Source organism: Macaca fascicularis, chromosome 1 (assembly GCF_037993035.2).
Source record: "Macaca fascicularis isolate 582-1 chromosome 1, T2T-MFA8v1.1".
In the NCBI taxonomy this organism is placed as follows: domain Eukaryota; kingdom Metazoa; phylum Chordata; class Mammalia; order Primates; family Cercopithecidae; genus Macaca; species Macaca fascicularis.
This window is the reverse complement of record NC_088375.1, coordinates 224828428-224851649: the sequence shown is the minus strand read 5'-3', so window position 1 is coordinate 224851649 and position 23222 is coordinate 224828428. Positions and strand designations below refer to the sequence as shown.

Below are 23222 nucleotides of genomic sequence, written 5' to 3'. Positions count from 1 at the left end.
AAGGACATCAAAAGACCTATAACTGGGCTGGGCGTGGTGACTCATGCTTGTAATCCCAGCACTTTGAGAGACTGAGGTGGAAGGATTGCTTGAGACTAGTAGTCTGATACCAGCCTGGGCAACATAGCAAGACCCCCATCTCTACAAAAATTAGTTTTTAAAATAATTAGCCCATCTATTTGGTATGTGCCTGTGTTCCCAGCTACTTTAGAAGCTGAGGTGAGAGCATCACTTGAGCCCAGGAGTCTGAGGGTGCCGTCACCTGTGGTTGCACCACTATGTTCTAGCCAGGGTAACAGAGCAAGACCTCATCTTAGAAAAAAAAATGTGTAACCGAATTTATTTTCTTTTTCCTTTGTAGACAGCAAGGGAGGTGTCACAGTTTTCCATTTAGATCAACAACTTCAAGTTCTTACCATGGAAAATTCCGAGAAGACTGAAGTGGTTCTCCTTGCTTGTGGTTCCTTCAATCCCATCACCAACATGCACCTCAGGTTGTTTGAGCTGGCCAAGGACTACATGAATGGAACAGGTAGGAGCAGTAGCCAAAAACAACTTAAGACTAGAGAACCAGCCAGGCATGGTGGCTCACACCTGCAATCCCAGCATTTTGGGAGGCTGAGACGGGCGGATCACGAGGTCAAGAGATTGAGACCATCCTAGCCAACATGGTAAAACCCCGTCTCTACTAAAAAATACAATAATTAGCTGTGCTTGTAGTCCCAGCTACTCAGGAGGCTGAGGCAGTAGAATTGCTTGAACCTGGGAGGTAGAGGTTGCAGTGAGCCAAGATCGCGCCACTGCACTCCAGCCTGGAGACAGAGTGAGACATCATCTCAAAAAAATAGAAAGACTAGAGAACCAGCATGGCTAGGTCTGTTTCAGAATACACATTTCATCCACTGGGCACAAACATGCTGTCCTGCTCCCTTGTACAGTGAATTCTTAGCCAAGAAAGAGGGTGAAGTATGAGGGAAGAATTGAGCATCTGGCTATGACCTGTAGAATAGAAAATACGCCAGGTACAGTGGCTGACACCTGTAATCGCAGTGCTTCGGGAGGCTGAGGTGGGAGGATCACTTGAGGCCAGGAGTTTGAGACCAACCTGGGAAACATAGAGAGACCTCATCTTTACAAAAAAATTATAAACATTAGCCAGGTATGGTGGCATGTGCCTGTGGTCCCAGCTACTCAGGAGACTGAAGTAGGAGGACTGCTTGAGCCCGGGAGGTCTAGGCTACCGTGAGCCATGATTGCACCTTTGCCCACCAGCCTGGACATCAGAGCAAGACCCTGACCACCCCTCCAAGAAAAAAGGAATTAGATTCTGTCATCCCTGTGCTTAATCTACTTCAGGAGTTTCCCATTACTTAAGGCAAAAAGCGAAAGCTTGTACTTTAGCATACATAAAACCTCCAGGATCAGACACGGCTTTTTAAGTTTTCTTTTTTCTTTCTTTCTTTTTCTTTTGTTTGTGATGAAGTTTCACTCTTGTTGCCCAGGCTGGAGTACAATGGCACAATCTTGGCTCACTGCAACCTCCAACTCCTGGGTTCAAGCAATTTTCCTGCCTCACCCTCCTGAGTAACTGGGATTGCAGGCATGTGCCACCACGCCCAGCTAATTTTTTGTATTTTTAGTAGCGATGGGGTTTCTCCATGTTGGTCAGGCTGGTCTCAAACTCCTAACCTCAGGCCTCCCAAAGTGCTGAGATCACAGGCATGAGCCACCACACCCAGCTAAAAGTTTTCATAAACAATGAGGCTGGGTGTGGTGGCTCATGCCTGTAATCCCAGCACTTTGGGAGGCTGAGGCAGACAGATCACAAGGTCAGGAGATTGAGACCATCCTGGCTAACACCGTGAAACCCCATCTCTACTAAAAATACAAAAAAATTAGCCGGATGTGGTGGCGGGCGCCTGTAGTCCCAGCTACTCGGGAGGCTGAGGCAGGAGAATGGTGTGAACCCAGGAGGTGGAACTTGCAGTGAGCCAAGATGGTGCCACTGCACTCCAGCCTGGGTGACAGGGGAGACTCCATCTCAAAAAAAAAAAAAACAATGCATGAATAGGCTGGGCGTGGTGGCTCACACCTGTAATCCCAGCACTTCGAGAAGCAGAGGGGGCAGATTACCTGAGGTTAGGAGTTTGAGATCAGCCTGACCAATGTGGCAATACCTCGACTCTATAGAGCCTCGCTTTGTCGCCCAGGCTGGAGTACAGTGGCCCGGTCTTGGCTAATTGCAACCTCCACTTCCTGGATTCAAGCGATTCTCTTGCCTCAGCCTCCCCAGTAACTGGGATTACAGGCGCACACCACCATGCCCAGCCTATTTTTGTATTTTTAGTAGAAATGGGGTTTCACCATGTTGACCAGGCTGCTCTTGAACTCCTGTTCTCAAATGATCCTCCCACTTCGGCCTCCCAAAGTGCTGGAATTACAGGCATGAGCCACTGTAACATAAGATAACCATAACAGTTTAATGTATATCCTTCCACTCTTCTTTGTATGAATTTATATGCAAACATTTGTGTGTATAACACAGATTTTTTTTTTTTTTTTTGGAAATGGTTCTCACTCTGTCACCCTGGCTGGGCAGGCTGGAGTACAGTGGCAAGATCACAGCTCACTACAGCCTTTACCTCCCGGGCTCAAGTGAGCCGCCTGCCTCAGGCTCCTAAGTAGCTATGACTACAGGCATGCCACTACATCTGGCTAATTTTTAAATTTTTTGTAGAAACTGGGTCCCACTATTTTGCCCATGTTGGTGTTGAGCTCCTGGGCTCAAGTGATTCTCCTGCCTCGGTCTCCCAAAGCACTGGGATTACAGATGTGAGCCACCACACCTGGCCTCGATTTTTTTGTTACATAAATGATCATATAATATGCTGATAGGTAGATGGATGGATGGCTGCTAAAGCTCACTATTTGCCTATGACATTGAGAAATAGGCTTTTGCATACATCTAGGTGGACAATACAAATTAAGGCTTTTTACAAAGTAATTTGGCAATATCAATAGAAATTTAACTGTATAGGGGAATGAGGTGAGGTACAGAGTTCCAGTTGGGGAAGATGAGAAAATTCTGGAGATGGATAGGAGCAATGGTTGCACAACAGCGTGTTTGTACTTAATATCATAGAACTGTACACTCGGGTTTATTTTACCATAATTTCAGTCAATTAATTGATCATTCAGCTAATAAGCTGGAATCCCTAAAGAAAGAGAATCTGTGATTATAAAACAATATTGGCCAGGCATGGTGACCATGCCTGTAGTCCCAGCACTTTGGGAGGCTGAGGCAGGCAGATCACTTGAGGTCAGGAGTTGGAGACCTCTTGGCTAACATGGTAAAAACCCCGTCTCTACTAAAAATACAAAAATTAGCCAGCATGGTGATATGCGCCTGTAATCCCAGCTGCTTGGGAGGCTGAGTCAGAATCGCTTCAACCTAGGAGGCAGAGGTTGCAGTGAGCCGAGATCACGCCAGTGCAGCCTGGGGAACAGAGCAAGACTCTGTCTCAACAAACAAAACAAAACAAATAATATTGATCGTGTATAAAATTGAATTTGTTATACCTAGTGTGAAACCTAACTCTTTATCCAGGAAGATACACAGTTGTCAAAGGCATCATCTCTCCTGTTGGTGATGCCTACAAGAAGAAAGGACTCATTCCTGCGTATCACCGGGTCATCATGGCAGAACTTGCCACCAAGAATTCCAAATGGGTGGAAGTTGATACATGGGAAAGTCTTCAGAAGGAGTGGAAAGAGACTCTTAAGGTGCTAAGGTATTTATGGTGTAATCAACTTTGTCAGTTCTGTGTAAATGGCTAAGCGGCTTATGTTTTTACCATGTTTCAACGTTGCTTACGTCTGTGACCATACAGATTTGCAAAACTGTCACGTGTGTTGTAAGCCATTCCTGTGGAGGGTTACTACAAGACTGTAGAGCACAGCACCAAAGGATGGATCTTCCTTAGCCCTTCTGTGTCTTTCATTATGTTTTTTTTTTTTTTTTTGAGACGGAGTCTTGCTCAGTCACCCAGGCTGCAGTGCGGTGGCGCGATCTCGGCTCACTGCAAGCTCCGCCTCCCGGGTTCTCGCCATTCTCCTGCCTCAGCCTCCCGAGTAGCTGGGACTATAGGCGCCCGCCACTACGCCCGGCTAGTTTTTTGTATTTTTAGTAGAGACGGGGTTTCACCGTGTTAGACAGGATGGTCTCGATCTCCCGACCTCGTGATCCACCCGTCTCGGCCTCCCAAAGTGCTGGGATTACAGGCTTGAGCCACCGCGCCCGGCCTCATTATGTTTTAAGTTGTTTGCGGCCAGGCGCGGTGGCTCACGCCTGTAATCCCAGCACTTTGGGAGGCTGAGGCAGGTGGATCACCTGAGGTCAGGAGTTTGAGACCAGCCTGGACAACATGGTGAAAACCCGTCTCTACTAAAAATACAAAAATTAGCCGGGCATGGTAGCACACGCCTGTAATCCCAGCTACTTGGGAGGCTGAGGCAGGAGATTCGCTTGAACCCCAGGGTTGGAGGTTGTAGTGAGCCGAGATTGTGCCTATGCACTCCAGCCTGGGTGACAGAGCAAGACTCCATCTCAAAAAAAAAAAAAAGATGTTTGCATGCTTGCTACTATGTGATATCACTGTTAGAAAATAGAGGAAGCCTGCCTGGCCTGTCTGTGCCCCAAATGAGAAAGGCAAAATTGCCAGAAGATGTTATTATCATCAGTCTAAGTGTAAGAGACAGGCGGCTGGCGTGGTGGCTCACGCCTGTAATCCCAGCACTTTGGGAGGCCGAGGCGGGCGGATCACGAGGTCAGGAGACTGAGACTATCCTGGTTAACACGGTGAAACCCCATCTCTACTAAAAACAGAAAAAATTAGCCGGGTGTGGTGGCGGGCACTTGTAGTCCCAGCTACTCAGGAGGCTGAGGCAGGAGAATGGCATGAACCTGGGAGGCGGAGCTTGCAGTGGGTGGAGATCACGCCACTGCACTCCAGCCTGGGTGACAGAGCGAGACTCCGTCTCAAAAAAAAAAAAAAAAAAAAAAAAAAAGACAGGCAGATAATTTAAGGAAGAGAAGCATCAAGTGCTGCATGATCATGGACAGGCCTGATTTGTGTGCTGCTTCCATGACAGCATCTGGAGGGAGTCATAGATCTCTGTGCCCATACCTTTGAAGCGATTCTAGTTAAGGGTTCAAAAACCAGAGTAAGTGACATCTAATTATTTCTTTTTTTTTTTTTTGAGACGGAGTCTTGCTCTGTCACCCAGGCTGGAGTGTAGTGACGCATTCTCGGCTCACTGCAACCTCTGCCTCCCAGGTTCAAGCAATTCTCCTGCCTCAGCCTCCTGAGTAGCTGGGACTACAGGTGCCCGCCACCACACCCGGCTAATTTTTGTATTTTTAGTAGAAATGGGGGCCGGGCGCAGTGGCTCAAGCCTGTAATCCCAGCACTTTGGGAGGCCGAGACGGGCGGATCACGAGGTCAGGAGATCGAGACCATCCTGGCTAACACGATGAAACCCCGTCTCTACTAAAAAATACAAAAAAATAGCCGGGCGAGGTGGCAGGCACCTGTAGTCCCAGCTACTCGGGAGGCTGAGGCAGGAGAATGGCATAAACCCGGGAGGTGGAGCTTGCAGTGAGCTGATATTCGGCCACTGTACTCCAGCCTGGGTGACAGAGCGAGACTCCATCTCAAAAAAAAAAAAAAAAAAATGAAATGGGGTTCTACCTTGTTGGCCAGGCTGGTCTTGAACTCCTGACCTCAGGTGATCTACCTGCCTCAGCCTCCCAACACCTAATTATTTCTTTTTCTTTCTTTTTTTTTTTTTTTTTTGAGGTAGAGTTTTACTCTTGTTGCCCAAGCTGGAGTGCAACAGCATGATCTCGGCTCACTGCAAGCTCCGCCCCCCGGGTTCAAGCCATTCCCCTGCCTCAGCCTCCCAAGTAGCTGGGATTACAGGCACCTGCCACCACGCCCAGCCTATTTTGGTATTTTTAGTAGAACTGGGGTTTCACCCTGTTGACCAGACTGGCCTTGAACTCCTGACCTTAGGTGATCTGCCCATCTCAGCCTCCCAAAGCGCGGGGATTACAGAGGCGAGCCACCGTGCCTGGCTGACACCTAGTTATTTCTTAATGTTATTTTGATTTTTTTAAACTTTCTTTTCTTTCTTTTGCTGGAGATGGGGCCTCGCTATGTTGCCTAGGCTGATCTCAAACTCCTGGCCTCAAGCAATCCTCCCACCGAGGCCTCCCAAAGTGCTGGAATTACAAATGTGAGCTACCATGCCTGGCCTATTGTTATCTTGAGTTTAAAATGAAAGGGCTTTCTGAAAAGACTTTCTGTTTAGTATCTGTTCTTAGAGTTCTGAACCTTCCAGTTACTAACCATATCATTTAGGGTTCAGACTAGGAAATAGAAACCACTCTGGGTATTTTAAGTGGAAAAAGATTTAAGTACTTGGGCAAAAAGTGCTTAAAAGAGCTGAGGCCGGGCGTGGTAGCTCATGACTATAATCCCAGCACCTTGGGAGGCTGAGGCAGATCACCTGAGTCCAGGAGTTCAAGACCAGCCTGGCCAACATGGTGAAATCCTGTCTCTACTAAAAATACAAAATTAGCTGGGCCCATGCCTGTAATCCCAGCTACTAGGTTGGCTGAGGCAGGAGAATTGTCTGAACCTGGGAGGCGGAGGTTGCAGTGAACTGAAATTGTGCCACTGCACTCCAACCTGGGCAACAGAGTGAGACTGTCTCAAAAGAAAAAAGTAAAAGAGATGGAGAAGTGTAAGTCAAGGTCACTCCTCTGATGTTGCCATCAGAGTTCAACAAACCAATTCTGCTTCTGCTGCTATTGAACCGTCTCAGTCTCCTGAAGTTGGTAACAGGACAGTGGACTCCAGCGTCTAGCCACCACACCCATACTAGAAAGGATTACTGGCTATAAATAGCGCAACAAAAGGATCAGGCTGGGCATCATAGCTCACGCCTGTAATCCGAGCTCTTTGGGAGGCCAAGGTGGGGGGATCACCTGAGGTCAGGAGTTCGAGACCACCTTGGCCAACATGGCAAAACCTTGTCTCTACTAAAAATACAAAAATTGGCTGGGCGTGGTGGCACATGCCTGTAGTCCAAGCTACTTGGGAGGCTGAGGCAGGAGAATCGCTTGAACCCAGGAGGTGGAGGTTGCAGTGAGCTGAGATTGCGCCACTGCACTCCAGCCTGGGCAACAGAGCGAGACTCAGTCTCAAAAAAAAAAGGGATTACTTATCAAGCTCCACAGTCCCAGGACAATGGCCTCTGTCCTCCTTCTGCCTTCCAAATCTCTCAGGAGAGAACCTCATTAACAGAATCGCAGTCAAGTCCAGAACCTGCTGCAAGGACCTCTGGGAAGTGTGTTGGGCAGGATTGGGCACTGAGCCAGTAGGAGATATCTCACACAGTGATCTCTCAAGAGGACTTCCTTTTCAGACTTGGCAGAGAGAAGAGTCTCCACTGCTTGATGGCAAAAATTTATCCCATGAGGGACCAAGTTCCTGGGCCACAGCCCTACCCAACCCTCTGGCTTTATAGTAACCTTATCGCCCATTAAATAGTCATCAGGGTTGGGATGTAGGGGAATAAAGGCCCACAGTTGGATCCCACAAGTGTAGTTGATGTTATTTGGGTAACATTGCACAGTTCGGAAACAGTGGGCACCCTGCTGCCAGCCCAGAATAGAGCTATACACAAATCCTGCTTAGGGCCCCTTCCTTTAAGGCCTCAGGCCCTTGCCGCTCTAGGACCTTCTCCTTGGTGTTCTGGTTCTTTGTTACAAGATTAAGCCACACTCTTCAGTGATCAAGAGTGTGGGCTCTGGACCAGACTGCTGGGGTTCAAGTCCTAGCTCTGCTGTTAATACTTGTAAGTTAAATGACCTTAGGCAAATTAGTCAGTGTCCTCTCTCAATGGGGTAATAAACAATTCTGATACAAGAGATGAGCAGCATATTAAAATCAGAAGTATTTTCAGTGAAACTAGCTGCAAGGTGGCAATAATATAGTCGCTTTGTAATAACCAAAACGTTCAGGCTGGTCATGGTGGCTCACATCTGTAATCCCAGCACTTTGGGAGTCTGAGGCAGGAGGATTGCTTGAGGCCAGGAGTTCAAGACCAGTGTGGGCAACATAGTGAGGCCTCATCTCTCAAAAAAACAAAACATAGCTGAACATGGTGGCACGTGCCTGTAGTCCCAGCTATTTGGGAGTTTGAGGCAGTAGGATCACTTGAGCCCAGGAGTTCTTGGTTGCGGCGAGCTACGATTGTGCCACTGCGCTCCATCCTGGTCAATAGAGTGAGCCTGTGTCTCTAAAAAACAAACCAAAAAAACCCCAAAACATTCACTCAATCAAATTGTTATTGAATGCCTCCTGTGTTTCATAGACTGTGCTAGGAGCTGGAGTTGCAACTGTAAGCCTCCTTTTTCCCCTCCCTTATGGAGATAATAATATTTATGACACAGGATGTTGAGAAGATTTTTTTTTTTCTTTTGAGATGGAATTTTGCTCTTCTGCCCAGGCTGGAGTGCAATGGCGCGATCATGGCTCACTGCAACCTCCACCTCCTGGGTTCAAGCGATTCTCCTGCCTCAGCCTCCCGAGTAGCTGGGATTACAGGCGTGCACCACGACACCCAGCTAATTTTGTATTTTTAGCAGAGACCGGGTTCCTCCATGTTGGTCAGGCTGTGTCTCAAACTCCTGACCTCAGGTGATCCACCCGCTTTGGCCTCCCAAAGTGCTGGGATTACAGGCGTGAGCCACCACGCCCAGCAGAGAAGATTTTTAATTTTTTTAGTCTTCCACAACAGTCATCTTATGTTGAGAAGACTTAATCAGATAATCCATGTAAAGGATTCAGTGCAATGTGTGGCATATAATAAATATTGTCGGCCAGGGGCCTGTAATCCCAGCACTTTGGGAGGCTGAGGTGGGCAGGTCGCTTGAGGTCAGAAGTTCAAGACCAGCCTGGCCAGCATGGTGAAACCCCATCGCTACTAAAAATAACAAAAAAATTAGCCGCGTGTGGTGGTGTGCACCTGTAATCCCAGCTGCTCAAGAGGCTGAGGCAAGAGAATTGTTTGAACCCAGGAGCCAGAGGTTACAGTGAGCCAAGATTGTACACTGCACTCCAGCCTGGGCAACAGAGCAAGGCACCATCTCAAAATAATAAATAAATAAGTAATGTTAATGATATATATATATTTTTTTCTTTTTTTGAGATGGAGTCTCACTCTGTCGCCCAGGCTGGAGTGCAATGGTGCAATCTTGGCTCACTGCAACCTCTGCCTCCCAGGTTCAAGGGATTCTCCTGCCTCAGCCTCCCGAGTAGCTGGGATTACAGGCGCCCGCCACCGCGCCCAGCTAATTTTTTGTATGTTTAGTAGAGACGGGGTTTCACCGTGTTAGCCAGGATGATCTTGATCTCCTGACCTCGTGATCCACCCGCCTCAGCCTCCCAAAGTTCTGGGATTACAGGCGTGAGCCGCCACGCCCGCTATAAATAGTGTTCGTGTTATATTCTAATGGAGCATGTGAGAAGGAGAAATATTCTATTGTTTTGTTGTTTTATAGACACCATCAAGAGAAATTGGAGGCTAGTAACTGTGATCACCCGCAGAACTCACCTACGCTAGAAAGGCTTGGAAGGAAGAGGAAGTGGACTGAAAAACAAGATTCTAGTCAAAAGAAATCCTTAGAGCCAAAAACAAAAGGTTTGTATGTTTTAGCAGGACCCACGGACTAGAGTTGATAAGATTCTATAGCTGAGCAAACCCCTGTGTATTTTTTTTTTTTTTTTTGAGGCAATCTTGCTCTGTCGCCCAGGCTAGAGTACAGTGGCGCGATCTCGGCTCATTGCAAGCTCCGCCTCCCAGGTTCACACCATTCTCCTGCCTCAGCTTCGCAAGCAGCTGGGACTACAGGTGCCCGCCACCACGCCCATCTAATTTTTTTTGTATTTTTAGTAGAGATGGGGTTTCACTGTGTTAGCCAGGATGGTCTCGATCTCCTGACCTTGTGATCTGCCCGCCTCGGCCTCCCAAAGTGCTGGGATTACAGGGGTGAGCCATGGCGCCTGGGCCTTATTTTTTTGTTTTTTAGAAATGGAGTCTCGCTATGTTGGCCAGGTTGGTCTTGAACTCCTGGCCCCAAGCAGTCCTCCTGCCTTGGCCTCTCAAAGTGCTAGGATTACAGGTGTCAGCCACTATGCCTGGCCTTTATTTTCATTTTATATCGCACACTTGTGGGTGTCTGGAAAATGCCCCTTATTAGTTTCATGAAGCGAAGGAGAGTAAAAGGCACTGGGAGCTTATTTCTCCTGCAGTGGTCTCCAATCTTTGAGGTGTCCTAGGTCTCTTTTGGGAATCTGATTCTCATAAAAACTGTAAACTGTCATTCTTTTTTTTTTTTGAGACGGAGTTTTGCTCTTGTTGCCCAGGCTGGAGTGCGATGGCATGCTCTTGGCTCACTGCAACCTCTGCCTCCCAAGTTCAAGCGATTCTCCTGCCTCAGCCTCCCGAGTATCTGGGGTTACCAGCATGCGCCACCACCCCTGGCTAATTTTGTATTTTTAGTAGAGACGGTATTTCACCATGTTGGTCAGGCTGGTCTCAAACTCCTGACCTCAAGTGATCCACCCGCCTCGGCCTCCCAGAGTGCTGGGATTACAGGCGTGAGCCACCACACTCGGCCTGAACCCTCATTCTTGAAAAGCACGTACATACCTTCATTTTGATACAGTGGGTTATTAGAAAAGTAAACCCCTTTCCACTTGGAGGAGGTAGAGGGGAAGAAAAATCATACCCCAAAGCTCTGTTTTATTCTTCCCAGCGGTGCCAAAGGTCAAGCTGCTGTGTGGGGCAGATTTATTGGAGTCCTTTGCTGTTCCCAATTTGTGGAAAAGTGAAGACATCACCCAAATCGTGGCCAACTATGGGCTCATATGTGTTACTCGGGCTGGAAATGATGCTCAGAAATTTATCTATGAATCGGATGTGCTGTGGAAACACCGGAGCAACATTCACGTGGTGAATGAATGGATCACTAATGACATCTCATCCACAAAAATCCGGAGAGCCCTCAGAAGGGGCCAGAGCATTCGCTACTTAGTACCAGATCTTGTCCAAGAATACATTGAAAAGCATAATTTGTACAGCTCTGAGAGTGAAGACAGGAATGCTGGGGTCATCCTGGCCCCTTTGCAGAGAAACACTGCAGAAGCTAAGACATAGGAATTCTACAGCATGATATTTTGTACTTCCCATTTGGGGATCTGAAACGATCTGGGTGTTACTAACTGGGGAAAGAAGTTGTGATCTGTTGCCTAAACTAAAGCTTAAAAGTTTAGTAAAAATCATCTGGGCTCAGTGGCTCACGCCTGTAATCCCAGCAGTTTGGGAGGCCGAGGCGGGTGGATCACAGGGTCAAGAGATCGAGACCATCCTGGCCACAATATGGTGAAACCCCATCACTACTAAAAATACAAAAATTAGCTGTGTGTGGTGGCATGTGCCTGTAGTCCCAGCTACTTGGGAGGCTGAGGCAGGAGAATCGCTTGACCCCAGTTAGTGGAGTTTGCAGTGAGCTGAGATCGCACCACTGCACTCCAGCCTGGTGACAGAGCAAGACTCCGTCTCAAAAAAAAAAAAAAAAGTAGGCCGGGCGCGGTGGCTCAAGCCTGTAATCCCAGCACTTTGGGAGGCCGAGACGGGTGGATCACGAGGTCAGGAGATCAAGACTATCCTGGCTAACACAGTGAAACCCCGTCTCTACTAAAAAATACAAAAAAATAGCCAGGCGAGGTGGCGGGCGCCTGTAGTCTCAGCTACTCGGCAGGCTGAGGCAGGAGAATGGCGCAAACCCGGGAGGTAGAGCTTGCAGTGAGCTGAGATCCGGCCACTGCGCTCCAGCCTGGGCCACAGCGCCAGACTCCGTCTCAAAAAAAAAAAAAAAAAAAAAAGTAGTAAAAATCAATGGTAAGTTAAAATATGTTTTTGTTTGTTTTTGAGATGGAGTCTCTACTAAAAATACAAAAAATTAGCTGGGCATGGTGCCGCATGACTGTAATCCCAGCTACTTGGGAGGCTGAGGCAGGAGAATCACTTGAACCCGGGAGGCAAAGGTTCCAGTGAGCCAAGGTCATGCCACTGCACTTCAGCCTGGGCAAAAGAGCAAAACTCCATCTCAAAAAAAAAAAAAAAAGGCCGAGTATGGTGGCTCACACCTGTAATCCCAGCACTTGGGGAGGCCCAAGCAGGTGGATCATGTGAGGTCAAGAGTTCAAGATCAGCCTGGCCAATATGGTGAAACCGCATCTCTACTTAGAATACAAAAAATTAGCTGAGCATCGTGGTGGACCCCTGTAATCCCAGCTACTTGGGAGGCTGAGGCAGGAGAATTGCTTGAACCTGGGAGGCAGAATGTTGCAGTGAGCGAAGATCGTGCCATTGCATTCCAGCCTGGGTGACAGAGCAAGACTCCATCTCAAAAAAAAAAAAAAAAAAAAAGCCTGACAGCGAGCAGGTTTCAGGATCCATCTGCCAAGTCAGTGAAAGGCTGGAGCCTCAAATCCTGCAGATGAGGGTCATTTTCTCCTTAGCTTCTTGGAGTTTAAGAGTTGAAGGAGCCCTGAAAAGTCATGACAGAGCAAGATGAAGCTATCAGAACTGAATTTGGACTTCCTCTGGGAAACTATACCTCGTTCATCTGAAGTGTCATGTAAACTGCAGAAAGGTTCCAATGCTGGAAACTTCTCTCGTACTGTCGTGCCTTCCTACTTAGAAGTGCCTGTGCCCTGCTCAGCTGTGACTGTACTGACCTCAGGACCTCACTGGACAAGGCTTGTGGGGACCCTTGCAGGAGCCCTGGTAAGGGTGCAATGATCCTATTGTTTTTTGTTTCTGAGATGGAATCTCACTCTGTGAGGCTGGAGTGCAGTGGCACCAGCTTGGCTCACTGCAACCTCCGCCTCCCGGGTTCAAGCAATTCTCCTGCCTCAGCCTCCCGAGTAGCCGGGATTACAGGCGCCCACTACCATGTCCGGCTAATTTTGTATTTTTAGTAGAGATGGGGCTTTGCCGTGTTAGACAGGCTAATCTTGAACTCCTGACCTCAGGTGATCTGCCCACCTCGGCCTCCCAAAGTGCTGGGATTACAGCCGTGAGCCACCGCACCCAGCCTGATCCTATTGTTGCACTATTTATGGAGCAACAACTTTGTACAAAGAACAAGCTTTGTATAGAGAGCAAGCTTGGCTTTTTCTCCCAACGCCAAGGATACCATTGATGCTGCCATGTAATAGCATAATTTTAGGTGTCCTCAAGGACAGAACTTCCACGTTGAATAATGGAAGTTAGAACAATGAATTTCACAGGGGAATAAATATTAATGACTGATGTGAAGAAAATATGCCATTGTTTATTCCCTCCTGCATCATTTCCATAATTTGCTTTTATACTGTGAATTTAGAGGAAATGTGTGATGCTGGTGTTTTGTTTGGCTTGTTTGATGCTGGGGGTTTTATGTATTGTACCCTTTACCCCTTACATTGTGTAATTTGAATGCGGCAAACAAAGCTGCGGTAAAAGTCCTTGATTGGTGTCTTCATTCGGATGATGGAGAGCCTTTGTGGTAGTGTTTGCCTATGTGAACAGCAGATCTTTCAAGTAAGAGAAGTGGCTTTTCCTTGGTGATGAAGGGGTAGAGATTGAGCCATGGGGATGGTTTAGTTTAAAGAATGCTTTTTTTTTTTTGGCCATCGTGAGGATCTAACAACAGAGTAGAAGGAAGGATGCCCTAAGTCAGCATGCAGGGTGGTGGGAAGGCTTTCATCTTCCTTACCCAAACCTTTCTTTTCACTTTTCTAGAGGTCCGGAAGTTGTTATATGATAAAATAGCCTCCTATAACGTTTATGTCTGGGTGCCGCAGGAGGCCCGTTCCTCTAATATCCTCATAATTCTTCTCAAAGGCCTGTGATCTAAACATTTCACCACGGCATCCACTCAGCTGTGAGGCTGCATACACAGTCTCCACCTCTGAAATCCAAACTTAGTTTACCAGTGGTGCTGTTTGAACTTCATCACGCCAGCACTTACTGAACACCTTCTGTGTGCTTGGCTTGTGCTCCTGAGTGCCTTATATCGTAAGGAAACAGCAAAATCAGGGGACTGGTATAAATAGTGAAGCTGGGCTTGAATCTAAGCTTTGTCTTCAGAACCAGTACCCCAATCTCTCTTTCTGTAAAATACTACTTTTCGAATAATGAAGTTGTAGCCAAATCTTGAAATTTTTCATTTACCCTAAGTGAGGACAAATAAAGCTTTCAACAACAGTTTGTGGTAGTCTCATGGAGATGAGTCCGACATCTTTCGTCCTCACAGAAGGACTAGGCTGAACTTGCCCAGTGTTAGCAATTCCTTGGAACTAGAAGAGTGGAATCCGAGGGAGAAGGTGATATGGGCCATAATTAACGTCTGTGTGTGTGCGCGCCTCTGAGACAGTTTTGCTGTTTCACCCAGGCTGGAATGCAGTGGCGTGATCTTGGCTCACTACAACCTCTGCCTCCTGGGTTCAAGCAATTCTCCTGCCTCAGCCTCCCAAGGAGCTGGGATTACAGGCATGTGTCACCACGCCTGGCTAATCTTTGTATTTTTGGTAGAGACAGGGTTTCACCGTGATGGCCAAGCTGGTCTCAAACTCCTGGCCTCAAATGATCCACCCACCTCGGCCTCCCAAAGTGCTGGAGTTACAGGTGTGAACCACCACGCTCTGCCCAGATGGGGTTTTTGACCTGTCATAGTGGTGCCTGGTCCCATTATTATCTGTTTTGACTCTGCAGGGATGATCGCTGTCCCCTTGCTGTCCTTTAATGAAACTGTCACCTCAGTTTCAGAACTGGAATTCAGATCCGTTTCTCCCTCACGTGTGTTACCAAGTCTAAATGACTTGCCGTGGGCAGTGTTTCCCAAATAAAGTGAAGCTGCCCAATACATTTTTCCAAAACAATGGATAACCTGACAATTACATTGTAAAACATTAGGGAAAATAGCAAACACATGAAATTAGTGATAATAGTATAATGAGCCCCTACGTACCTGTCATGAACTTCAAGCATACCATTTTGCCAATCCATCTACACTTGTTCTGTTTTGCTGGAGTCTTTTAAAGCAAATCCCAGATGTGTAATTTTACCCATAAATACTTCAGTGTGAGGAATGCTAAAGTCCAATTTGTACATTAAAACAAGTATATTGGCTAGCGCTGGGCGTGGTGACTTAGCCAGGCTTGGTGGCTCACATCTGTAGTCCCAGCACTTTGGAAGGCCAAGGTGGAAGGATTGCTTGAGCCCAGGAGTTCAAGAACAGCCTGGGTAACATAGCAAGACCCTATCTTTAGAGAAAAAACAACAACAACAACAACGTACTGACTGGGCACAGTGGCTCACGCCTGTAATCTCAGAAATTTGGGAATCAGAGGCAGCAGATTGTTTGAGCCCAGGAATTCGAGACTAGCCTGGGCAACATGGCAAAACCCTGTCTCTACCAAAAATACAAAAATTAGCTGGGTGTGGTAGTATGTGCCTATAGTCCCAGCTACTTAGGAGGCTGAGGTGAGAGGATGGTTTGAGCACAGGAGGCAGAGGTTACAGTGAGCTGAGATTGCACTGTTGCACTCCAGCCTGGGTGACAGAGCCAGACCCTGTCTCAAAAAACAAAACAAGGCTGGGCATGGTGGCTCAGGCTGGGCGTGGTGGCTCACACCTGTAATACTAGCACTTTGGGAGGCCGAGGTGGGTCGATCACCTGAGGTCAGGAGTTCAAGACCAGCCTGGCCAACATGGTGAAACCCCGTCTCTACCAAAAATACAAAAAATTATACAGGCATGGTGGCAGACACCAGTAATTCCAGCTACTTGGGAGTCTAAGGCAGGAGAATTGCTTGAACCCAGGAGGCAGAGGTTGCAGTGAGCCACAATCATGACACTGCATTCAGCCTGGGCAACAAGAGCAAAAACTCCCTCTCAACAAACAAACAAAAACAAAACAAGTGTACTATGTCTGGTGCGGTGGCTCATGCCTGTAATCCTAGCACTTTGGGAGGCCGAGGCGAGTGGATCACGAGGTCAGGAGATCGAGACCATCCTGCCTAACATGGTGAAACCCGGTCTCTACTAAAAATCCAAAAATTAGCTGGGCATGGTGGTGGGCGCCTGTAGTCCCAGCTACTTGGGAAGTTGAGGCAGGAGAATGACATGAACCCAGAAGGTGGAGCTTGCAGTGAGCCGAGATTGTGCCACTGCACTCCAGCCAGCCTGGGCGACAGAGCAAGACTCCATCTCAAAAAATAAAGTAAAGTAAAGTACAGTAAAGTAAAGTAAATAAAAAGGCCAGGCATGGTAGCTTGTGCATGTAGTCCCAGCTGCTTGGGAGGTGGAGGGGAGAAGATTTTGCTTGAGCCTGGGATATAGAGGCTGTAGTGAGCTGTGATTGCCCCACTGCACTCCAGCCTGTGCAACTGAGACCCTGTTTCAAAAAAATGAAATAGTACAGCTAAAAGTATCAATGTCACCAAAGCAGAAGGCCCAAGTCTCCAGTCTCCAGCCACACTTTTGTTGAGACAATAGTATTCATAAAGTGATTTTCAAAATTTTTATTTACTTATTTCCCACTGCATAAGCTGGTCTAGCATGAATTATGGGTTTTTGGTTTTTTGTGTTTTGGTTTTTTTTGAGACAGAGTCTCGCTGTGTCACCCAGGCTGGAGTGCAGTGGCGCAATCTCAGCTCACTGCAACCTCCGCCTCTCGGGTTCAAGAAATTCTCCTGCCTGAGCTTCCCGAGTAGCTGGGATTACAGGCGCACGCCACCTTGCCCGGCTAACTTTCGTATTTTTAGTAGAGACAGGGTTTCTCCATGTTGGCCCGGCTGATCTCAAACTCCTGACCTCAAATGATCCACCTGCCTTGGCCTCCCACAGTGCAGGGATTACAGGCATGAGCTATTACACCCAACCAAAGTAGTATTTTATTTAACATTTGTATCTTCAGCAACTTAAGCATGTTCAAAACTGAACCATAATTTTGCTCTCAAATAGATAAGTAATCATAAGAAAGTTGCTTAAGAAGAAAGGGTACCTTGGCCGGGTGTGGTGGCTCATGCCTGTAATCCCAGCACTTTGGGAGGCCAAGGCATGTGGATCACCTAAGGTCAGGAGTTCAACACCAGCCTGGACAACATGGTGAAACCCTGTCTCTAATAAAAGTACAAAAAAATTAGCCAGGTGTGGTGGCAGGCGCTTGTGGTCCTAGCTACTCAGGAATCTGAGGCAGGAGAATTGCTTGAACCTGGGGAGGCAGAGGTTACAGTGAGCCAAGATCGTGCCACTGCACTCCAGCCTGGGTGACAGAGCGAGACTCCATCTCAAAAAAAAAAAAAAAAAGTACCTTGTTTTTTTTTTTTTTTTTTTTTTTTGAGACAGTCTCGGGTTCAAGTGATCTCGTGCCTCAGCCTCCTGAGTAGCTGGGATCACAGGCATGCACCACCATACCCAGCTAATTTTTGTATTTTTAGTAGAGATGGGGTTTTGTCATGTTGGTCATGCTGGTCTCAAACTCCTGGCCTCAAGTGATCCCCCCATCTCTGCCCCTCAAAGTGCTGGTATTACAGGCATGAGCCACTGTGCCCAGCCAAAAGTACCTTGATTTTATTTATTATATTGATAGGGAAAGGAGGCAGAGAAATTCTGAGCAGAAGAGGCTGGGTCCCCAGTGGGTCACCACCTGGAGCCGAAAAGCCTGATACTATGGCCCAAAGTGAGCATTTACATCCCTGTTTACCCTCTTGAAAGTTGCCTTTTCCGGCCGTGCGCGGTGGCTCAAGCCTGTAATCCCAGCACTTTGGGAGGCCAAGACGGGCAGATCACGAGGTCAGGAGATCGAGACCATCCTGGCTAACACGGTGAAACCCTGTCTATACTAAAAAATACAAAAAAAAAAAAAAACTAGCCGGGCGAGGTGGCGGGCGCCTGTAGTCCCAGCTACTCGGGAGGCTGAGGCAGGAGAATGGCGTGAACCCGGGAGGCGGAGCTTGCAGTGAGCCGAGATCCAGCCACTGCACTCCAGCCTGGGTGACAGAGCGAGATTCCGTCTCAAAAAAAAAAAAGAAAGAAAACCCCAGGCTCAGCTGGGCGCAGTAGCCTGTAACCCTAGCACTTTTGGAGGCCAAGGCGGCAGATCACTTGAGGTCAGGAGTTCAAGACCAGCCTGGCCAACATGACGAAACCTCACCTATACTAAAAATACAAAAATTAGCTGGACATGGTGGCGGGTGCCTGTAATCCCAGCTACTCAGGAGGCTGAGGCACGAGAATCACTTGAACCCAGGAGGCAGAGGTTGCACTGAGCCGAGATCACGCGACTGCACTCCAGCCTAGGTGATAGAGCAAGACTCAGTCTCAAAAAAAACAAAAACAAAACAAAACAAACCCGAGCTCAGTCAGCAGAGAGAGGAGAAGCAGCTGGATGTTGGAGACTATGGTTGGAGGGCAGAAAGAAGTGCCTTGACTTCAGAAGGACAGCTTCATGGTGTAGCTTTGAAGAGGAGTCCAGCCAGGGATGGCTGGACTTCAGGGGAATATTACCTTGCTCCATCCTCTTTTCAGCTCCTCTTCCCACTGAGAGCCACTTTCATTGGCAATACATTTCCATGCATTTACCATCTTCAATTCATTCGTGCTACCTCATTCCTCCTGGATGCTGGACAAGAACTCGGGTACCACAAGTGCGGGTGCACAAGGCTGTCACACTGACCCTCCACTGAGCTGTTAATACTTAAGCTGTCTGTGGACAGCAAAGCTAAAAGGGCATTGTAACACCCCTTCTGGGGCTTCGGGGGTTGCAGGCACCCTCACCAGATGCTGCTGCGGGGCCCACACACAGTTTTGCTCCTGCAGGTGCCCAAAAGCACTCGCCCCGGCTCCTGCACCTGCTGACCTGTGTGCTCCCCCTCCCATAAGAAGTGGAGCACAGCCGGGCGTGGTGGCTCAAGCCTGTAATCCCAGCACTTTGGGAGGCCGAGACAGGCGGATCACGAGGTCAGGAGATCGAGACCATCCTGGCGAACACGGTGAAACCCCGTCTCTACTAAAAAAAAATACAGGCCGGGCGCGGTGGCTCAAGCCTGTAATCCCAGCACTTTGGGAGGCCGAGACGGGCGGATCACGAGGTCAGGAGATCGAAACCATCCTGGCTAACACGGTGAAACCCCGTCTCTATTAAGAAATACAAAAAAAACTAGCCGGGCGAGGTGGCGGGCGCCTGTAGTCCCAGCTACTCGGGAGGCTGAGGCCGGAGAATGGCGTGAACCCGGGAGGCGGAGCTTGCAGTGAGCTGAGATCCGGCCACTGCACTCCAGCCTGGGCGACAGAGCGAGACTCCGTCTCAAAAAAAAAAAAAAAAAAAAAATACAAAAAACTAGCCGGGCGAGGTGGCGGGCGCCTGTAGTCCCAGCTACTCGGGAGGCTGAGGCAGGAGAATGGCGTGAACCCGGGAGGCGGAGCTTGCAGTGAGCTGAGATCCGGCCACTGCACTCCAGCCCGGGCTACAGAGCGAGACTCCGCCTCAAAAAACAAACAAACAAACAAACAAACAAAAAAAGAAGTGGAGCACAGCAGGTCCAAGTGAGTGGAATGGCCCCTGCCAGCACCAAAGCGGCTGGTTGGTTCCAGCGCCCCTGCCTTCCAGTTCCTGCCAATGAAGGGGTCAGGGACCTATCCTGCTTCAAAATGTATCAGAATTTTTTTCATTGCAAGTAGCAGGAAGCTCAACTCAAAGTGGTTTAAACACAGACATACTCAGAAGTACAGACATAGGGCAGAATTGAAGGTTTGTAGATGCAGTAAATCAACACTGTCCTCGGGGACCCGGGTTCTTTCCATCCCTCTACTCTTCTAGTCACAGTGTCTTAAATCTAGTGCGCTTGAATTATAGGAGAGTCACCAGTAGCCAGGCTTCCTTGTTCATGTTAGGAGTGGCTCCCCATGGCTCCCCATGGCTCTGTTCCCTTCCAAACTCCTCATCGCATCTCACTGGCTGATTCAGTCATTTAAACCTGATTCTCCCTAAAGCCAATCACTGGCAAAGCTAATAGGGTTTCCGGGATTGGTTTAGCCTGATACTAATCCAGGTCTACCTTCAGGAGCTGGACCAGACTCCCTAATGGCACTGCTTTCTTGTGGTAGGGAGGGGAGGTATGGATGGTGTGGAGTCCACCGTAAGGTCCATGCCAGTCTTTGCTGAACCAGCATCAGACTCCATCAAGCAACAGAAGAGAGGTTCCAGGATAAAGGGCCCCTCAGCAATCCCCATCCATTGCTGTCTAGGAGGAACAGTGCTTGTACACGGGTTCAGGACCTCAGTCTTGGCTGTAATCTTCTGGTTTACTTTGCCAGCACCAAACAGAAGGAAAGAGAGGGCTCAAATTTGGCCAAGTAAATTCTTCCTCTCCTTCCAGAGGTAACCTTGAGTCCTGTCTGGAAAGAGATTAGAATTGTAAAGGATAAAAATTAGTCCTTATCCTATGGCAAGTGGAGTCTATGTCTGCTTCAACTGAAATTCAATTCTGTCCATAATAGATGACCCTTGCTCAAGCTGGCCAGAAGCCACAACAACCAGCACGGAGGTTAAAACTTATTATTAGTTTTTCCGTGATTTTCATTTTCAGGCCAAGTTTTAGAACAATAAGATTTTAAGAATAGGAAGTAAGATTTCTGTATATCCTGTTCTCTTAGTCATCTGGAATTTTTTTTTTTTTTTTTTTAAGATGGAGTCTTGCTTCTTTATCCAGGCTGGAGTGCAATGGTGTGATCTCGCCTCACTGCAACTTCTGCCTCCCGGGTTTAAGCAATTCTTCTGCCTCAGCCTCCCCAGTAGGTGGGATTACACCCCTGGCTAATTTTTGTGGTTTTAGTAGAGACGGGATTTCACCCTGTTGACCAGACTGATCTCGAACTCTTGACCTCAAGTGACCTTCAGCCTCCCAAAGTGCTGGGATTACAGGCATGAGCCACCACACCAAGCCTGGAATCAATGCCTTATTGTTACAAGAATCAACAGCTAGCTTGTTATGGGCAGGGTGATGTCACTCTGGCTTCTCAATGAAAATGGCATTTCTCCTTTGGAAAAGGTCATAGCCAGTCAGTCAGTCAGACAACAAACATTTATTGAGTACTTGCCAGGCACTGTACTAGACCCTGGAGATACTGGAGTGGTGAATGAAATGAACATGGGCTCTGCCCTGGAAAGTTTCATGGAAAAGGCAGTCAATAAAAAAGAAAAAGGCCGGGCGCGGTGGCTCAAGCCTGTAATCCCAGCACTTTGGGAGGCCGAGACGGGCGGATCACGAGGTCAGGAGATCGAGACCATCCTGGCTAACACGGTGAAACCCCGTCTCTACTAAAAAAATACAAAAAAACTAGCCGGGCGAGGTGGCGGGCGCCTGTAGTCCCAGCTACTCGGGAGGCTGAGGCAGGAGAATGGCGTGAACCCGGGAGGTGGAGCTTGCAGTGAGCTGAGATCCCGCTACTGCACTCCAGCCTGGGCGACAGAGCGAGACTCCGTCTCAAAAAAAATAAATAAAATGAAATGAAAAAAAAATAAAAAAGAGAAATACATAATTGTGGGTTATAATAATGATAAAGGATGTAGGCAGAGGTGTGATGTGGAGTAAGTGTGTATTAGGAGCATATAGGAAGGCTGTTCTGAGAAGGTGACTCTCAGGTTCTTGAAGATATCCAAGTACTCTTCTGTCCAAATTCTAAACCAACTGAAAAATAATACAAAACAAAAACAAAAACAAAAAAAAAGCAACAAAAGGGTTGAGCACAGTGCCTCACGCCTGTAATCCCAGCTACTCTAGAGGCTGAGGCAGGAGAATTTCTTGAACCTGGGAGGCAGAGGTTGAGCCATGGCACTCCAGACTGGGTGACAAAGGGAGACTCTGTCTCTAAATAAATAAATAAATAAATAAATACTTTAGGTTTAGTTTTGTTTTGTTTTTTTTTTTTTTTTTTTCGAGACAGGGTCTCACTTTTCATTCAGGCTGGAATGCAATGAATGGTTCCATCATGACTCACTGCGGCCTCAACCTTCCAGGTTCAAGCAATCGTCCCACCTCTGTCTACTGAGTAGCTGAGACTACAGGTGCATACCACCACACCCAGCTAGTTTTTTATTTTTTGTAGAGATGGGACGTTGCCATCTCACCCAGACTGATCTCAAAATCCTGGGGTCAAATGATCCTCCTGCCTCGGCCTCCCAAAATGCTGGGATTACAGGCATGTGCCACCGCGCCCAGCCTAGGATTATAATTTTGTATAGATTACTTAGTTGACAAAAATGGTTCAGTGCCTGTTGCCCTGAGAGCAAGCTTTCATTCCAGTTTACCAGGGACTTTTCCAGTTTTAGCAGTGAGAGTTCCATGTCGCAGGCACTCCTTCAATCCTAGTTGTTCCAATCCTAAGAGGATGAGCAAAGGCCAGGGGTGTTTAGGGAAAATTCCTCTCCATGGAGACCATGTCTAGAAAAGACTGTAGCCCTATGGCCAGGCACAGTGCCTCACCCCTGTAATCCCAGCACTTTGAGAGGCCGAGACAGGTGGATCACCAGCTCAGGAGATCGAGACCATCCTGGCTAACATGGTGAAACTTTGTCTCTACTAAAAAATACAAAAAATTAGCCAGGCGTGGTGGCGGGCGCCTGTAGTCCAGCTACTTGGGAGACTGAGGCAGGAGAATGGCGTGAACCCGGGAGGCAGAGCTTGCAGGGAGTTGAGATGACGCCACTGCACTCCAGCCTGGGCAACAAAGCCAGACTCAGTCTCAAAAAAAGAAAAGAAGAGAAGAGAAGAGAAAGAAAAGACAAGGCTGTACCCCAGTAGTGACTTCTGAGCTGGAAGCCAAAGGAACTAACCAGGCAAAAACCAGGAGAAAAAACATCCCAGAAAGGGAACAGCAAATACCAAGACTCTGAAGGAAAGGGCGTGATATGATTAGAGGAACTGAGTTGGGGGAGACAGGATGTACCGCTGGTGGAGGAGTAGCCAGGAGCCAAACCAGGAAGGACTTTGTGAACCTAACCATGAGAGAGAGTGCAAATTTCCTTTTTTTTTTTT

General features: G+C 47.8%; 1 protein-coding gene across 7 annotated transcripts in view; it reads left to right on the top strand.

The window, feature by feature from the left end:
- The window catches only part of NMNAT1 (nicotinamide nucleotide adenylyltransferase 1), a 44912-nt gene extending 33366 nt beyond the window's left edge, over positions 1–11546 (top strand). For 4 of the 7 annotated variants that reach the window (XM_005544841.5, XM_015442831.4, XM_045381017.3 and 1 more), the window contains 4 exons: positions 362–532; positions 3608–3791; positions 9632–9771; positions 10889–11546. In XM_005544841.5, the coding sequence (XP_005544898.3) occupies positions 418–532; positions 3608–3791; positions 9632–9771; positions 10889–11289 (840 nt within the window). In that variant the 5' untranslated portion in view covers positions 362–417 and the 3' untranslated portion in view covers positions 11290–11546. The remainder of the gene's footprint in view (positions 1–361; positions 533–3607; positions 3792–9631; positions 9772–10888) is intronic. The other 3 variants (XM_074020932.1, XM_015442841.4, XM_074020925.1) reach the window with 1 other exon arrangement.
- The last annotated feature ends 11676 nt before the right edge of the window (positions 11547–23222 follow it).